We start from the raw sequence: 19,113 nt of genomic DNA on the forward strand, positions 1-19,113 counted from the left end.
TTTGACACCTGGTCTGAAACACAGTCATGACCTAAGTCTTAAGTATAAATATGAAATTTTTATAGTGCTTAATATATGATTAAATTAAATAATTCTTGATATATGATAATATATGTGAGTTTTTAAAACTCTTTAATATCTGTTTCCTAGAAATTGTGGTTTTAAGGATGCAAAATAAAACTAGGTTAATTTATAACAGGAGCAAAGTTGTTTTTGTTTTGTTTTTTTTTTCTTTTTGGGTCACACCTGGCGATGCACAGGGGTTACTCCTGGCTCTGCACTCAGGTGTTACTCCTGGCGGTGCTCAGGGGACCATATGGGATGCTGGGAATCGAACCCGGGTCGGCCGTGTGCAAGGCAAAGGCCCTACCCGCTGTGCTATTGCTCCAGCCCCAGTAGCAAAGTTTTGCTGGAGCTAAAGTGTAGTATGTAATAGTTAACTGTTAAGTATTCTAAAGATTTTGGCTATTTATAGAATAATGTGTTTGTGTTTGGGTTTTGTTACACTTGAAAGTTTTGTAATTTTCAGTGTACCAATATTGTCTAGTCTATGCATGTATTAGAAGCTGTGAAATGATGGCTCTTAAACCAAGTTTGCGAATGTCTCCAGTATTTTAACTCAGAACTGTGATAGGATGAGAATCCACGTGTCCATGCTTTTCTGTTACTACGTGAGACCACAACTTGGGCTCTTCATAGAAAGGTTCCCCTGAAGAAATAAAATGAAGAAAGAAAAAGGAGCACAATCTGATGACAGTTAGCTCCCCATCCCTCTTTGCAAAACTGAGAGCTGGGATTATGAAGACATCACCATCTCAGGTGATGGTTTGATAATATGATATTTTTAAGAACAGTTCTGAGTGCTTTATGAATAGGGAACTTTAGGAAAACAAAATATGTCTTAGGGTAAAGGGAACTTAAGATTTTAAATACTGTAGTAGAAGTTATTGTCTCGTGGGAAAATGGCCTTTAATAAAAAGGAGGAAAAATAGAAAGCTAGAAGAAATATTTGACTTCAAACTAAGGTAGATATAACTGATTTTAAATATTGTCCCCTTTCATAAAATTGTGTTAATTTTCAAGCACTGTTTTAAAGATATAAATATGAACAGTGTCTAACATTATCTAAACTGTGTACTGCAGATGGGGAAAATGTGGTTAAGCTAAATATTACATCAAATAGAATGTTTTTACACAATTTTAAAGCTTAAAAGATATAGAGGAGGCCCAAGCGATATTACAGCAAGTAGAGTGTTTGCCTTGCATGTGACAGACCAGTTTGATCCCTATATGGTCCCCTGAGTCCTGCCAGGATCCCTGAGCACAGAGCCAGGCACAAGACCTCAGCTTCCTCACTCCCAACCTTTAACTGAAGTAAAGAAGAGAAAAAGAGAAAGTCAAAGAAAAGGAAAAATAGAGTTGTTATGCATGTAACAAAATATTGAAGATGAGCATAAAATTAAATAATTTGGTGCATGATCATACCATATGTTTGTTTGAAATGAATTTAGAAACATTGTGTTCTTTCATTTAATTACCTGAGTATTACACATCAGGATGTTAGTGAGATATTTGCTTGTATCTTTCCTTAATGCCTTTTGTGTGTTTTGCTCATGTCAATTTCTTGTTGTGTTGGACAAGGAATACTTATAAAGCTATGCTTTTTCTATAAATCAATGTGTGAGTGGATTAATTCTAAAATACTAGCAATGCAGGTGGACTCTGATTAAAGAACATGGGCACTCATCACATTCACTTATTTTAAGCTTGAGTTGCCTTACATTGGTCTTAAATCCTAATACTTCCTTGGATGGCCCTGAGACAAGCTCTATACTAGCCTGACTTCTACAAGGGAGTGTGTCAGGGCCCACATGAATTATAACTGGATAATGGCTCTTCTTTGGAACAGGCTTAAGGAAGCAACTGACAAGGAAACTAAGGGGTTGGGAAAATGAAAACAAATTGGCCTGAAGCCTGTAGTTTGGGGAACAGGACCAGGTGTCCCTACACACCCAAAATTTCAAATCAACAACCTAAATACATGTCTCAAAATCTGGAGAAGGAACTACAAATAAAATAGCACTGTAGCACTGTCCTACCATTGTTCATCTATTTGCTCGAGCGGGCACCAGTAACGTCTCCATTGTGAGACTTGTTGTTACTGTGCTTGGCATACCGAATACTCCATGGGGAGCTCTCCAGGCTCTGCCGTGTGGGCGGGATACTCTCGGTAGCTTGTCTGGCTCTCAAAGAGGGACGGAGGAAGTGATTCCAGGTCAGCCACGTGCAAGGCAAACACCCTGCCCGCTGTACTATCGCTCCAGCCCACAAATAAAATACAAAGAGTGAAAGGATAAAATTTAAGTCAAGAGAGGAAATAAATAATATAGAAAGCACAAAAGAAATTCAAAGAATCAATAAAACTAGCAGCTGCTTCCTCAAATTATAAGCAAGAGAGACAAACCTTTCACTACACTCACAATCAAGAGAAAAGAAAAAAAATGTTCAAATAAAATAAATCAGAGACCAAAAGTGTAGATTACAACAGATCCCTTGGAATTTCAGTATGTAAGAGGTCACAATGAAAAACTTTATTATATTAAGTTGAAGAATCTGGAAGAAATGAACAGATTCTTAGAATCAGCACTGTCTGTCCTCCTATTGTAAATTGATTTGCTCGAGCGGGCCCAGTAACGTCTCCATTGTGAGACTTATTGTTACTGTGTTTGGCATATCGAATGCATCATGGGTATCTTGCCAGGCTTTGCCATGCAGGTGAGATACTCTTGGTAGCTTGCCAGGCTCTCCAAGAGGGGCAGAAGAATTGAACCCAGGTCGGCCTGGTTGGCTGCGTGCAAGGCAAACACCCTACCCGCTGAGCTATCGCTCCAGCCCTCTTAGAATTATATCATTTAAAAAATCTGAATGAGAAGGATGTAGTGTTTATTAATAGACCAATCATGACTAAGTAGTCTCATCAAGAACAACATTCCAGGTCCAATGGGGTTACTGGAAAGTTCTATCTGACTTTCAAAGAAGGTTTTTACTAATATGGAAGAAAAGAATCATAGATCATATTGGTGAATGCAGAGATAACTTCTGACAAGTTTCAGAATCCATTCATGTTGAACAAAAGAACTTTATTAAAATAGGGGTGGAAGAAACCCTTTTCAAGGCAGTAATGACCATCTGTAACAAGCCCAAGGCCAAGATCTTTGTTTTTTTTAATTGTTTTTATTTTATTTTCATGATTTTTGATAACACCCTTCAGTTTTCTCACCAAACTCAGGAGTCACTCTCCTGACTGATTCAGGGACCATATTGAATGCTAGGGATTAAACCCGGGTCAGCCACATGCAAGACAAGCACCTTACTCACTGTGTTATCCATCCAGCCCAACAGCCAGTATCATTCTTAATAATAAAAAATGCAAAATATTTCTTCTCAGATAAGGTACAAGGATGTCCACTATCCTTTCATCCTCCACCTTTATTCAATATTTTATTAAAAGTCCTGGCTACAGCAACAAGGCAAGAAAAATGAATCAAGGGATCAAAATTGTGAAAGAAGTCCAATCATTACTATTTGACCATGACGTGATAGTATATTTAGAAGACCCTAAAGAGTCAACCAAATGCTACTAAAATTAATAAATCAATACAGTAAAACTCGCTGTAAAAAACCCAATGCACAAACATTGGAGTCATTCTTATATACAAATCAGTGAATGAGAGGAGTAAGCCACCAAGGAGTCTATCCCATTTAAATTCAAAATAAATATATCAGTTTCCAAAATATCAAGTATCTCTGATTAAACCTAACAAAAGATGTAGATCTACATCATGAAAACTTTCAACCACTTAATAAAGACATAGAAGACCTTAGGAAATAAAAAACAATTCCATGCACAATTACAGACAGAAAGACTAAATTTATTAAAATTATTAATCTACCTTAGCTCATATATTCAACATAATTCCCATCCAAATTCAGATGACATTCTGCAAAGACCTAGAAAAGTCAGCAATATAGTTTGTACGGAATCACAAGAAACCACAAAAAGTCAAATCCATACTGAAAAAGAAGAGATTTGTAGGTATCTCAGTACCTATAATTTGAAACTATATTTATAAAACTATACAGATCAAAACTGCAGGGTACTGGCCTAAAATTAGGTTTTATTCAAGTTACTGGAATAAAGGTACTGCAAGGTACTGGAATAAAGTTTGGTTTTATGATCAATGTTAAGAATTGAATACTCAAGGTAAAAAATGTTTATAGACATAACGTTGACAAAAGGAGGTGAGAACATGAAAAGGAGTAAAGATAGCCTCTTCAATAAATGTTGCTGAGAAAATTGGATAACCACAGGTAGAACATTAAAGCTGGATCCACATCCAAAAGTCAAATCAAAGTGAATAAAAGATCTTGAGATCTAACTGGAAACTAAAGTACATTTAGGAAAATATAGGCAGAATAGTCTGAGATTTCAACCTCAAAGATGTCTTCAATGATATGATTGGCAAAGGAAACAGAATTAAAAATAAACAAATGGGACTATATTAAAATGTTTCTGCATGGAAAAATGAAAGGCTGAAACTAAAAGACAGCCAACGAAATGTGAAAAAATCTTGCATTCAACACATCATAAAGGGTTGATCTCCAGGATATTTAAATTACTTAAAAAGATCAAAGAAAAATATCCAAAGACCTTATCAAGAAGTGGACGGAGGAAAGGACTGAGCGATAGTATAGGAGGTAGGGTATTTACTTTACCACAGCCAACCCGAGTTTAATCCTCAGCATCCTGTAAGGTTCCCTGATCATCGCCAGAAGTAAGTAATGAGGGCAGATCCAGGAGTAACCCCTGAGCACTGAGGTATCCCCTCAAAACTGAGATGGGCCAAAGAGATGCTGCATTTGGCAAAGGAACCAATTGATAGTCGAGCAGCAGGAGCTGCTCTCTATCCTCACATGGTGCCACCGCGACCCACGGGGACAAGATCCCTAGGTTTTTCGCACCATCACTGGACCTGCCAGCTGTGCCCCAGCAGTTTGTCTTTTAGTCCTGGTTTTGCTACTCTCTGGCCAGGGCCATCTGTCTGCTGGTGAGAGTCCTGTGCTCAGTACCTTGTAACTATCTGGATGTCTGAGCCCTGCCTGTACCTGAGCTATCCTGAGCATCAGAGCCTTGCCTCTAACTGCCAGAATCTGGGCACGAGTGATACTGTGCCTCGTGTCAGGGTACACCACACTACCTGATCTATTGGGAGGACAGTATCCAGAATGCATGTTCTCAGAGAGAGAGACAGAGAGACAGTCAGAGACAGAGACAGAGACAGAGACAGAGATATAGACAGAGAAAGACAGAGAAAGAGAGATAGAGACAGACAGAGAGAGCACCCCAACTCGGGACGTCCTTTAATCTGCTGCCAAATCCTACCCTCAGCATTCCAATTCTGTGTTCAGATTGGCTCCCTGTTCCATGGGCTGAGATTGGCTCCCTGTTCCTGGGACTCTACACCTCAGCTCCTGCTGTGTCTTTCCCCCCCTGAGTAGTGGTTACCTTAGATTCTTTTAGGGAGTGTGGCAAAGGCCTGTCTTCTAAAACTCCTTCCTGTCGGCATGTGGACGCTCGTTTTGCTTGGGACTCCTAGGTGCCACACTTGTTCCCTAACTGGAACAGTGGGGTAGGAGCCAGTGTCCCTGATGGCTGGTCAGATAATTAGTGGGGCTCCAAGACTCGAGAGACAGACATGCTCAGATCTGTGACAACTAAAAATTATTTCACTAAGACCAGGGAACTTTGGAGAGAATATTCCCATATGAAGAAACAGAAAATATAAAAACATCCCTTAACACCCATAGAAACATATAGAACCATTTACAAGTGAAGAACACATTTAACTATTAGCCTTGAAGAGATATTTTGCATCTTCTAGATTATGTGCTTCATAGTTCTTGTCCTTGTAGTTTGTGTTGGAATCTAAAATAATTATTTCTGTGACCTGTGTTTTAGTGGGTAGTCTTCTAATCAGTGACTATTATTATCATGGAAATGGGTTTCTGCAGAAGTTTTCTCTGTCTATTTGGACATTTATTTTTCCAATGCCCTTCCTGAGGCAGCAATAACATCTCCCTTTGGAGCTGGTTTTAAAGTTCTCAAATGCAACAGCAGTTCGGGCTCGATTCTTTCCTGTGTCCTCTGTTCCCTATTTCAATCGACTTTGTATCTCACTTTCAGTAGTTCTCCAAGGCTAACCTTTGAAACCAAGCCTAATATTTGAAACTTTCTCTGAATGTCCAGGGCAGTCTATGCTGCCAGTAGGCACAGACACGCCTCATTCATGGGTACTCACCATCAGACATTAAGGATGCTGAGTCTGGTGAGGGAAGGAAGGTATTGTCATTTGGATAATTTGCTCCTGTGTATGTACAGTTATCAGACAGCTTACCTTTGATATAAGGAAAAAGCTTCTAATGCAAGCTGTGAGTTCCAGGCCTAGCCAATATGAAACCAGAGAGCACTGAAAAGTGAGCAAAGAGACTTAAGGCAGTACAAGAAAATGTCTCCTAGACTGACTTGAGGAACTCAGGAAGGCTATATCCTCAGGCTTGTGTAGTTCACTGGATGGTGACACAGCAGCCACCGAAATATTTCTTCTACTTGTATGTTTTCAGATGGAGAAACCACCAAATGGTTCCAGATGACACATGATCGGGATGTCCTATGAACAACTGGGGAAAGTTTGATTTGAAGTTTCTCCATAAGGAAGGACTCAGCCACTTCTGTACCAAGTCTGGCCACAACACAATTTGGGAGGTCAAGTATGGCCAGCACAAGGAAGTATAAACCATAGTGCTGTCTGGGAACTCTATTAGTTTTGTAAAAATATGGATAAGCACATTGTTCACCTTATGTTCACCTGCTTTATGCTTTATGAGAAAAACCTGGACTTTGTTGGAATTGTAAATTGGAACCCTCTTTTCTTGCCAAATGCCATGAGACTAGAACAATGTACAACCCCTAAGAGCCCTCTTCCTGCAGTGCTCATAGCCCCAGAGTTGTTTCTCCCTTATCCATACCCACAAATGGATCTGTTGACCATCGGGAAAGCAGGAGACTTAGGATTTATGGCTTTGTGCCCACTTCAGGAGGCTCCCCAGGGATGCAGGAAATATCCAGGATCCATGTGCCTTTCTCCTTGAAAGTTATAGGCCAGATAAAGCCAGATCTAGGGAGATTCTCGAATGACCCTGAGAAGTACATAATGAAGTTCCAGGGCTTTCTGCAAGTGTGTGAAATGGCATGGAAAGTTATAATACTCATCTTATATCAAAACTTAAAAACAAACAAAAGAGTACTGTACAAAAGTACATAACTTGATTATGTACTTATCTGAGTCATATAATCATTTCTGGAGAATTCAGAATCCTTTGATAAATAATATATGTTCCACAGGGCAGTGGCAGTCTCTCATGTAGACTCAGGATGGAATTACAACCAGCCAACTGCTGCTTGGTGCCTAGACACTGTGAGTTACAGAGTAGAGAAAATAACAAGAAGCAGAGACTGACCCCTTAATTATGCTTTGTTGATCATTATTGAGCAGGAACCAGAGAAAACACCCACAATATTTTTAGAGTGTCAGGGAGGCAATTAGAAAATACACTACCTAAATCCTGATCCTATGCAAGGTGAATTAATCTTATGGAAAAAATGTTTATGCAGGCTGCCCCAGATACACGGAGAAAGTTTCAGAAGATAGGTGTGGGTCTGGAGGTTGTCCTTGGAGAACTATTGAAAGGGGCTTTGGCAATCTATTGCAACAGAGAACAAGAGGGCACAGGAAGAAATAGAGCCCAAGAGTGGTTTTGCATGTGAGGACTTCAACAGAAACTCAAAAGGGATATGTCATTTCTGCCATCAGGACGGGCACTGGAAAAGTTAATGTCCAAATAGGAGAAACTTCTGCAGAGACCCTGTCCATAATAATAACAAGCACTGGTTACAGGACTACCCACCAAGTCCTAGGTCCCAGAAATAGTTGCTCTAGATTACAACACTGCAAACCACAGGGACAAGAAGTTTGAAGCACAGCATCTACAAAATAGATATATATTTTCAAGGTTAATAATTGTTTTCGTCTCTTGGAAATAGTTCTATGTCTTTCTATAGGGGCAAGGGAGTACTTTATACTTTCTATTTCTTCATATGAGAATATTTGCTCTAATGTTCTTTGGTTTTACTGAAATGGGCTTTAGTTGCCACATGTCTAACCATGTCTGTCACACTAGAGTCTTGAAACCCCAATGATCAGTCGACCACCATCATAGAAACTAACCACAGCTTCACCACAGCTCCAGTTAGGGAACAGGAGTTGTATTCTAGGGGTCCAAAGAAAGACCAGCACCCACATGTCAACAGGAAGTCATTTCAGAAGATGGGCCTTTGGCCCAATCCCTAAAATAAATTTAGGGTAATCACTCCTGACATTAGGAGTTAATGCTCTAGGGGATAAATTAATAATTTAGGGGAATGCTTCAGCAGAAGCTGAGGTGTAGACTGCTAGGTCACTTTCAATCTCTGCCTATGGACCAGGCAATCAGAACGTAGAATAGGATGGCTCGGGGTGGGACTCGGCAGTAGATAAAAGGAAGCCCCCCCACCCTCTGTCTCTGAGCACACATTCTCTGGACTCTCTCCTCTCTCCGTGGATCAGTTCTTTCCTAGACATGGGGCTCAGACCCAGGAAGGGCTCAAGGTGCCCTGTAGTGACAAGGCACTGAGCACAGGACTCTCACCCACACACACATGAACACGGCCAGAGAGTAGGAAAGCAAGGTCTGCATGACAGGAACTGCTGGGATTGAGCCGTGAGGCCCTTTGGATGGTACAGAACATAGGATCTAATCTGCCTGGGCAGCTGTGCTGGAGACAGAGGAAAGTTTAGATGAGATAGAGAGCAACACAGGGACAGGACCCAGGCATTGTTCGTGGGGGGCAAGTAGACAGCTTGGGACAGGACAGGGAAGTCGTCCAGGGGTCCAGAAAGTGTCATGGACAGGACATGGTTATCATTCACAAGTAAAGGTGAGGCCTGGACATCTAGGGAAGGACCTGGAACCATTTTTTTCTGTACAAGAAACTAACTTTCAATCTTCTGAGTTTTAGGTGCAAATATTTCATACAATTCTCCCAAACCCACCACCGCTTTCTTGCTAACGAGAGTACAGCAGGTATGGCATTTGCCATTCTTTAGCTCTTTGGGTCACACCTGGCAATTCTCATGGGTTACTCCTGGCACTCTAATTACTCTTGGCAGTTCTCGGGGCACCATACAGGATACTGCAGATCTAAGCCAGGTCGGTCTTGTTCAGGGAAAATTTCCCACCTGCTGTACTATTATTACAGTAGGGCATTTGTTTTCTACACAGCCAACACAGATTGGATCCCTGGCAATTTATGTGGTCCCCTAATCACCAATAGGAGTGTTCCCTAAGCGGGGACTGTGGAGTAAGCCCCGAGAAAAGAAGATAAAGAAAGGATAGAAAGAATTGGTGAAAAAGAATGAAGGAAAAGAATGGAGGGAGGAAAGGCCGAAAGAAGACAGAATTGAAGGAGAGAAGGGAATAAGGAAGAATGAAAGAAAGAAATGAAAGAAAGAAAGTTAGAAATAAGGGAAAGAAAAACCAAAAGAAGCAATTATGAAATGTAAGAAAGGAAAGAATGGAAGGAAGAGGAGAAAGAGGAAGGAAGGAAGGAAGGAAGGAAGGAAGGAAGGAAGGAAAAGCCAGAAGGAAGGAAAGAAGAAGAAAATTGGAGGATTCCAGGACTGAAGGAAGGGAGGGAGAGAAAGAAATAGGATGGAAGGAAGAAAAAAGAACGAACGTATTAATAAAAGGGGGTAAATGGAGAGGGGAGTATGATAGGAGGGAATAAAGAATGGAAGAAAAAGGAAGGTAGAGAAATAAAGGAAGAAATAAAATAGAATAAAAGAAAGACAAAAGAAAGAAAAAGAAATGGGGAGGAAGTGAGGAAGGAGGGAATAAAGGAGTGAAGAAAGAAAGGAAGAAAAATAAAAGGAAGAAAAAGAAACGAGGATGGAATGAAGGAATGAAGGAACTAAGTAAAGAAAGAAATGAAAGAGAAAGAAGGAAGAGTTAATAAAAGAGGAAGGAAGGTATAGAGAGAGAAAAGAAAAGGGAGAAAGAAAAAAGAGGGGAAGGAAGAAAAAGAGAAAGCTGAAGGAAGGACTAGGAAAAGAGGGAAGGAGAGAAAGGGACAGAGGAATAAGAAAAAATAAAGGAACAAAACAAAAGAGAAAGAAATAGAAAAGAAAGATGGTATGAAGGAGAAGGAAGGAAAAGGGAAGGAGGGAAGGAAGGAAGGAAGGAAGGAGGAAGAGGAGGGAGGGAAGGAAGGAAGGAATGAAGGAAGGAATGAAGGAAAGGAGTGAGGGAGGGAGGGAGGGAGGGAGGGAGGAAAAAGGAAGGAAGGAAAAAGGAAGGAAGACAGGAAGACAGGGAAGGAGGGAGGGAGGGAGGGAGGGAAGGAAGGAAGGAAGCAAGGGAGGGAGGGAGGGAGGGGAGAGGGGAGGGAGGGAAGGGAGAGGGGAGGGAGGGAGGGGAGGAAAAAAGGAAGGGAGGAAAAAGGAAGGCAGGAAGGCAGGAAGGAAGAGTGGGAGGAGGGAGGGAGGGAGAGGAGGGAGGGAAGGGAGGGAAGGAGGGAAAGGAGTGAAGGAGAAAGGGAAGAAAGAAAGGAAGGACGAAAAGCGGGAAAGGAGGAAGGAAGGAAGGAAGGAAGGAAGGAAGGAAGGAAGGAAGGAAGGAAGGATGGAAGGAGGGAGGGAGGGAGGGAGGGAGGAGGGAAGGAAGGCAGGAAGGAAAGAAGGAAGGAAGGAAGGAAGGAAGGAAGGAAGGAAAGAAGGAAGGAAGAAAGGAAGGAAAAGGGAAAGAGGGGAGGAAGAAAGGAAGGGTGGAAGGAAGGAGGGAGGGAGGAAGGGAAGGGACAAAGGAAGGATAGAAGGAGGGAAGGAAGGGAAGGAGGAAGGGGGAGGGAGAGAGGGAGGAAGGAAGGAAGGAAGGATGAAAGGAAGGAAGGAGGGAAGGAGGGAGGGAGGGAGGGAGGGAGGGAGGGGGAGGGACAGAGGGAGGAAGGAAGGAGGGAAGGAACAAAGGAAGGATAAGAGGGAGGGGAGGGAGGGAGCAAGGGGGGAGGGAGAGAGGGAGGAAGGAAGGAAAAAAGGAAGGAAGGAAGGAAGGAAGGAAGGGAGGGAGGGAGGGGGGAGGTAGGCGGGAGGGAAGGAAGGAACAAAGGAAGGATAGAAGGAGGGGAGGGAGGGAGGGAGGGAGGTAGGGAGGGAGGGAGGAAGGAAGGAAGGAAGGAAGGAAGGGAGGAAGGGCGGAAGGGAAGGAGGGAGGGAAGAAGGGAAGGAGGGAGGGAAGGAAGGAACAAAGGAAGGATAGGAGGGGAGGGAGGGAGGGAGGGAGGGAGGAAAGAAGGAAGGAAGTGAGGGAGGGAGGAAGGGAAGAAGGGAGGGAAGGAGGGAAGGAGGGGAGAGTGGGAGGAAGGGAGGGAAGGATGCAGGGAAGGAGGGAAGGAGGGAGGGAAGGAAGGAACAAAGGAAGGATAGGAGGAGGGGACGTAGGGAGGGAGGGAGGAAGGGAGGGAAGGAGGGAGGGAAAGAGGGAAGGAGGGGAGAGAGGGAGGGAGGGAGGGAAGAAGGAAGGAACAAAGGATAGGAGGAGGGGACAGAGGGAGGGAGGAATGGAGGAAGGGAGGGAAGGAGGGAAGGAGGGAGGGAGGGAGGAAGGGAGGGAAGGAGGGAGGGAAGGAGGGAAGGAGGGAAGGAGGGAGGGAGGGAGGGAGGGAGGGAGGGAGGGAAGAAGGAAGGAACAAAGGAAGGATAGGAGGAGGGGAGGGAGGGACGGAGGGAGGGAGGAAGGGAGAGAGGAAGGGAGGGAAGGAAGGAGGGAAGGAGGCAAGGAGGTGAGGGAGGGAGGGAGGGAGGGAGAAGGAAGGAAGGAGGAAAAGAAAGAAAAAAACACCCCCCTCCCCAGTTCCTGTGGGCAGACACTGGGACACTCCCTCTCTGCCTGTGGGATTGTGGGAGCCTCACTGGAGGCAGGTCAAGGTGAGCCTAATGAGTCTGTGCAGAACTGGAACTTGTACCTGGACCGAACGTCCTTATGTCTGATGTCTTCTCCATAGATTGGCTGTCCAAGCGATGGTCCTCTGCATTGCTCTAGGATGGGACGGAGGAAAAAGAATAAAAGAAAAAGGAGAAAGGGAGAGGGGAGTATGGTAGGAGGAAATGAAGAAGGGAAGAAAGAGGAATACAGAGAAATAAAAAGGATTAAGTACAGCACTGGATTATGGATTATGGCTTATGGATTCTGAAGTCTCAGCTTCTTCCATGTGTTCTTCTGTGTCATTTTACATGACTTACGTATATGTAACTGTACTAGGCACATTCTATTCTACCAGGACTTCTTCAAGCTCTTGGTGACTATCAATGTGTGGCAGTGATGTGGAAGAAGTGACTGAAGTGTCTGGTGATGAAGACAACAGGTTGAATTGCTCATCTTCATCCATTGGAACACTTTTACTTTTTGGATTCCCCGTTAACGTTTTGCTAATGTTCTTCGCCTGCTTAGAAATGTCACTTTTGATGTCAGAGACATCCCATATTTCTAGGAACAAAGAGCAACATGTTCCTCGTTCTTCTTCTCCCATATAAGGGGTATAAGAGAAGGTGTAGTGGTGCACTATGGCGGCAATGAACATTTCTATGCAGATGATGAAGTCCTGCAGCCCCGTGGCCACTGTCTCTTCTGTCTGCCACTCCCAGGTGGAGTTCTTGGAAATTACACCAAATTGCACCAGCAAAGCAATCAACACTGCTTGCCAGAATGTGACAAAAACGACAAGCTTCACACAAAGGAACTTTCCCATTGCCTGGATGGGCCTCAGCTCCTCTTTCAGGGCTTTACAAAATAGCAGGAGGCTATACACGGCAAAGGACTGGGACACGTTGTTGATGATGACCAAGTACATCCAGGCTCTGTTCAAGTTGAAGATTCCTTCACTGTACACCTCGAATATCTCACAGATCACGGCAGCGTAGGTGGTGATCAATCTGATCACGATGTACTGCAGCACTCCCAGCTTGCACCGGTACAGCAACACCTCTCCCACGGGGCAGGGCGGGCAGCAGCAGAAGGGTATGGGGGGCTGCGTCTTCTCTTTGCCTTCTATCATAGCTTCCAGGTTGGGGTACTGGCTCTTCAAGTAGTTGAATAGGAAGTTCATAAAGTTGTAGAGGACATACGCTTCGTAACACTCCCGCATGGTGTCCACGTAGATGGCGATGGACGGATACTTAAGAGCCACCCAGCTGTCTATGCTGTACACGGGCACCATGCAGAGGATCCTAATGATGGGTTTCTGGAGTTCGGGCCTCGTGTAGTGCACCAAGTGCTGCAGAATCTCCCAGAAGGTCACGGGGATGGTGAACAGCACAAAGATCCCGGGGATAAACCACACCTTGGTGTGGATACTGACTTCCAGCTTCCGCAGGTGCCACACACCCAGGGGGATGGTCACGACCACGGCCAGCAGATAGAGGATCAGCACTAAGGGCCGGATCCAACGCCTCCAGTTCTTAAGTTTAGGCACGCAAGCGTCAAGCATTTCTCAATGGTTGAAGGCAAAGAGCGCAGAAAGTCTCTGAGGCCCCTGCGCTGAGGTCCAAGGTTATATAGGTGGATGCACATTCCATGTAACAAAGCAGCAGTGTGATGTCAGGGGTACCGCTGGGCGCTGCCCCCGCTGTACCACTGATGGCCGCCGGGGGCGCTGCGGTCAGCATCCTCGCTGCTTGCCTGCATCTGGCCCCTTACAAAGTCCTGGGACCCCTGGCGCGACCCCTTGCCCCTGAACCCCTGCACTCTGTCTGGCCTCTAAAGGAGAGCAGTGGCCTACATTGAGATGGTCCCGGCCCCTTCTCTCGGGGCCAAGCTTCCACCCTGGCTCTTCTGGTCCAATCTTGCTGATGATGTACAGGGGTGAGGCCCAAGAGGGTCCCTCACTCCCTGGGAACTCCCCGGACTGTTTGTAGGCTCTGGAGCTGCTTCTGCAGGGCTCTAAGGAAATCTGCCTGGAGCCGCAAACCCCGAGTCCAGTTCATCAGAGCAGAGCGCCCTGGTTGCCTCATTCCCGGGCAGATCTGCTTTCCCGGCCTCAGGTTTTTGTGGAATCATCTACTACATACAGTGTTCCTGTCTCATTAAGCACATTAAGCAATTAAATAAGTGGAGGGAGTTAATCCTTCCCCTAAAGCTGATCATCCTGGCATTCTTAATGATTGTGGTATGTCCTGAATGTGTGGTCGCTGCAGAAGCCTCGTTTGGAACATAAAACCCAGCAACAATCCAATATAAATACTGATTTTAAGGGCTGGATTGATAGAACAGCAAAAGTGTTCTTGCCTTGTAGATAGCTGACCTGGCTTAGATCCCCGATACACAGTATGGCTGCTCTGACCTCCACCAGGAATGATGCCTGATCATATGGATTGCAGTACACCCAGAGCACTTTCAGATGGGACAAAAAAAAAAAACACTGATTTTGTTCTCCAAAGCTCATAATGAATGCTGATAAAATGTAACAAGATTGAAAAGATTTCAAAAATTTATCCTCTGAAAAACCTGGCTTAAAGTAGAAATTAGGAAAAGACAGATGTTGGAAAAGCATCAATATACTTGTAAGTTAAACAGTAAACTTCCAAAGAAGCATAGGCATGTGGAATACAAAATTCAAATCAGCATTTTTAGTTGCATAAACATGTGAAACAAATTAGTGTGATTAATGCAGTCTCTCCAGGAAAAAAAAAACTTATAAATGCACTTCTAGTGAGGTGTAGAGATATATCACAGGGGTTAAGAGACTGGCCTTGCACATGTCCAACCCTAGTTTGACCCCCAGCACCACATATGCCCCCCAGAAATGCCAGCAGCAACACACTCAGACTAAGGCAGGAGTAGTCAATAAGTACCACCAGGAACTTGTGGACTCTCTGAGCCCAAAGGGCAAGTCTTCAAATACATCCCCAAAGTTTCTACCCTTAAAAGCTAGAGAAAGGGCTGGGCGTGAGCTACACAAGATGGAAGGCATGACTTGTATGGGCACGGCCTGGGCTTAATCCTTAACAACCACATGGTGCCCAGCACCATCCAGAGGCCCTGAGTACTACAGGAGTGTCTCTGGAGAATTTCTGAGGAGAACCCAGCAAAAGTAAGAAAGTAGGCCATGAAGAACTACCATATCAAAAGTAGATGAAGGAAATAAGAAATAAAGACATGATTCAGCTGACACAGAAGGCAGTTCTTTGAAATATTAACACAATTGAGAAATCTCAAGACAGACTCACCGAGAACAACAGAAACTTATCTCCTACCCTGTCAGATGAGTACTAGAAACTCATCTCATACACTGTCAGACTACAGTTACAACTGAAAATCTTACCTAAGGGCTCTGGTTTAACTGTAACTCTCCAATTCCATAACAGTTAAAGAATGTTACAAACTTAAACCCAGTAACAAAATCTCCTTCAATCCCTACCTACTCTATGTAATAGACATAAAGGCTATACAAGTAAGCATCATATGAATAAATTACTTTCAAAAAATAGCTTCCATATTCAACCTGATTTCAAACTCTTTGTGAAAACAAGAAACAGGCACAAGTTTACAGCATTTCAAGATACAAAAAGTTATTAAAATATGTATGCTTCTATGCATAATACTGCAATTACCTAGCAAGGGTTGTGGTGGCATAGTGAAGGGATGGACTAAAAGTATAACATGGTTCTGGAGGTGGGGACATGGCAATTGTTGGCCAGGGAACTGTTCTAACTGTATGTCAAAACCATAGCTGGTATTAAAACTATTATAAGCATATCACCTAAAATGTCATATTTTTTAAAATTTCACTAGTGTTCCCCACTTTTAATTTTCTCAAAACTATGCTCCAGCAATAACCAATTTACTTACCTCTTAATAAATACTTAGTTTTCATTTTTACGGAAACAGACACAGGGAAAGTTCATTTGCTATTACAATTACAAAGGAGCAGTTTATCTTAAACCCAATTTTGTAAGTTCAGAGAGATATAACAAGAGTAAAGGTGTGTAGCTGAACACAGTTTGATCTCCAGCTCCATATATGGTCCCCCTGAGCACTGCCTGGAGTGATCCCTGAGCACAGAGCCAGCAATTAGCCCTAAGCACCACCAGGTGTGACCCAACCCCCGCTCCCCACTCCTACCACCAACACCTCATTATGTAAAAAGCCAAATCCATACACATGACTAGTCTCAGTGCTCATAAACAAAGAGAGAGGGGAAAATATTAGTCCCAAGGGCTCCTGGGTGGAGAAGTCAATAAAGCACAAGCAAGTCAAATGGGAACAAAAAGCCTGGAGACAGAGCTGGACCTTGAGAAAGCAGGAAGGACAGCAGCCTGGAGCAGGTGACACAGTAACCCCAGGTCATGGCATGGCCAGAGACTTGCAGACACCTCCCTCCTCTGGGCACATCATTAAGCACTGACCCCTTTAACTCTTCCACAAGAAGAAAACATCCAACCCCATCAAAAATGGGGCGATGAAATGAAAAGAAACTTTCTCAAACAAGAAATCTGAATGGCTAAAAGGCACATGAGAAAATGCTCTACACCATTAATCATCAGGGAGATGCAGAGCAAAATAACAATGAGATATCATTTCACACCACAGAGACTGTCCCACATCCAAAAGAACAAAAGCAACCGGTGTTGGCGCAGATGTGGAGAGAAAGGGACCCTCCTTCACTTCTGGTGGGAATGCCAATTGGTTCAACTCTTTTCGAAAACAGTACGGACAATTCTCCAAAAATTAGAAATTGAGCTCCCATTTGACCCAGCAATACCACTCCTGGGAATATATCCCAGAGAGGCAAAAACGTATAGTCAAAGTGACATCTGCACTTGTTTGTTCATTGCAGCGCTGATTGCAATAGCTAAAATCTGGAAAAAACCTGAGTGCCCGAAAACAGATGACTGGTTAAATAAACTTTGGTACATCTACACAATGGAGTACTGTGTAGCTATTAGAAAAGATGAAGTCAAGAAATTTACATACAATTGGTACTACATGGAAAGTATCATGTTAAGCGAAATGAGTCAGAAAGAGAGGGATAGACATAGAAAGACTGCATTCATCTGGGGAACATAAAGTAACAAAATAAGAGACTAACACCCAGGAATAGCTGAGATAAGTATCAGGAGGTTTACTCCATGGCTTGGAGGCCAGTCACACGTGTTGGGGGAAAAGGCAGCTCAGATAGAGAAGGGAGCACCAAATCAAGGGTGTTGGGAGGATCTTCCTAGGATGGAAGATATGTGCTGAGAGTAGACTATAGACTGAACATGATTGCCACTCAATGCCTCTTTTGCAAACCACAGCACCCAAAAGGAGAGAGAGAACAAAAGGGAATGCCCTGCCACAGAGGCAGGGTGGGATGGGGGGTAAGGGGAGTGGGAGGGATACTGGAATCAGTTGTGGTGGAGAATGGGCACTGGTGGAAGGATGGGTATTCGATCATTGTATAACTGAAACCCAAGCACAAAAATGTGTAAGTCTACAACTGTACCTCATGGTGTTTCACTAATAAAAATTAAAAAGACCAAAAAAAACCCTGTGTTTTTCAGGAAATTCTGACACATGGTCAATCCTAAACATATGCTACCAAGTGAATAAACCAGCAAGAAACAGAAATGCTATGTTGATTCAGCCTAGACAGGTACTCTAATGAGTCGGAATCTTGAAGACAGAATGAAGAGTTGCAGGTTCCTGGTGAGAAGAGGGAGGAGCGTGTGCTTATTTACAGAGCAGTCTCCACCTGCAGAGGGAAGGGGAGAGGAAGATGGAAGGCAGAAGGTTGCACAGTATCATCACTGTAGTTAACATCGCTGCACACTAAGAACAAAGATGCCAACTTTCTCTTTCATATATGTCACAATACAAACCTTTTTAAAACTTGGGAAGTAGATCAGTCATCAAGTGGAAAGGAATGAAATTCTGCAGGGATCTCTTCTGGAGACAAAATAAGAGGCAGAGTGGAGGACTAATTGGCTGATTCTGTGTAGGAAAACATGTAAACCAGAGAAGCCAGGAATAAATAAAAATTATTAAAGACAAAATTAAAATGCCTACACACATATTTATGGCATATGTAAATAGATACAACGATAACAAGTATCTCCAAATGGTTAGAAGAACAAGAAAGAAATTAGAAAAGACTTGAAAGGTAAGAAGACTTTCCTGATGAAGTCTGTTATTACAAACTACCACCAGGAATGGTCCAGAAACAGCGTAAAAAAAAAGTATCTGTCTACTCAGAAGTCTGTATTCCAGGGGCTGCTTCTGTACCACTATCCCACCCCCACCCGCTGCATTCAAAAAAAGCCACATTTGACAAAACGGCTGCATTTTCTCAAATGAAAGCTGCTGTTTGTTTGTCTGATGATGGAGTCTGGGTGTGCACATGACCGATTTCGCCAGCAGGGTGAGCTCAGTCCTTGGTGATAAACATTTCTGTATGATATAAGCTAAAAGAAGTCTTTTCTATATTCACAAACAGACATGGGTGAATACGTTTTTCTAAGTAAACTGTTAAATTGGAGGCTAAAATACATATGAAGCTCTGAATACAAATTTAAATGTAGCAACATTATTAGGATAATTTAAAAAGTAATTTCTATTTTGATTTCTTTGGTCCCATATCTTGTTGAATCCCTTACTTTACTAGATTATTTTGTACATTATTCTAGCTTCTGAGTACAGAATTATTCTTACAGTATAGCATTTTTACGATACTATCTCACTGCTTTTTCATAGTTGCTTTTTATCAGATTAAAGATTATTTCTTCTTAAACTCTTAAATTTGTATACTGAATGAGGATTATTATGTCGAATAATCTTTCTGCATACAATCATGTGAACATAAAACTCTTTTATCATAATGAATTATGTGGACAGAAACTTCACATTGCTAGAAGATTCATTCTGTCT

At 43.0% G+C, this 19,113-nt stretch overlaps 1 protein-coding gene across 1 annotated transcript; it reads right to left on the reverse strand.

Moving 5' to 3' along the window:
* Positions 1–12,478: 12,478 nt before the first annotated feature.
* On the reverse strand, positions 12,479–13,696 carry LOC130042604 (transmembrane protein 184C-like). The gene has a single exon (XM_056134762.1). It carries the CDS (start codon positions 13,694–13,696, stop codon positions 12,479–12,481), a length of 1,218 nt encoding a protein of 405 aa, XP_055990737.1.
* Positions 13,697–19,113: the final 5,417 nt, after the last annotated feature.

The sequence above is a fragment of the Sorex fumeus genome, unplaced genomic scaffold, assembly GCF_029834395.1.
Source record: "Sorex fumeus unplaced genomic scaffold, SorFum_2.1 ptg000106l, whole genome shotgun sequence".
NCBI lineage: Eukaryota > Metazoa > Chordata > Mammalia > Eulipotyphla > Soricidae > Sorex > Sorex fumeus.

Bases quoted from the DNA above. Each gene is read 5' to 3' on its own strand.
- LOC130042604 (XM_056134762.1), bottom strand. From the start codon at position 13,696: ATGCTTGACGCTTGCGTGCCTAAACTTAAGAACTGGAGGCGTTGGATC.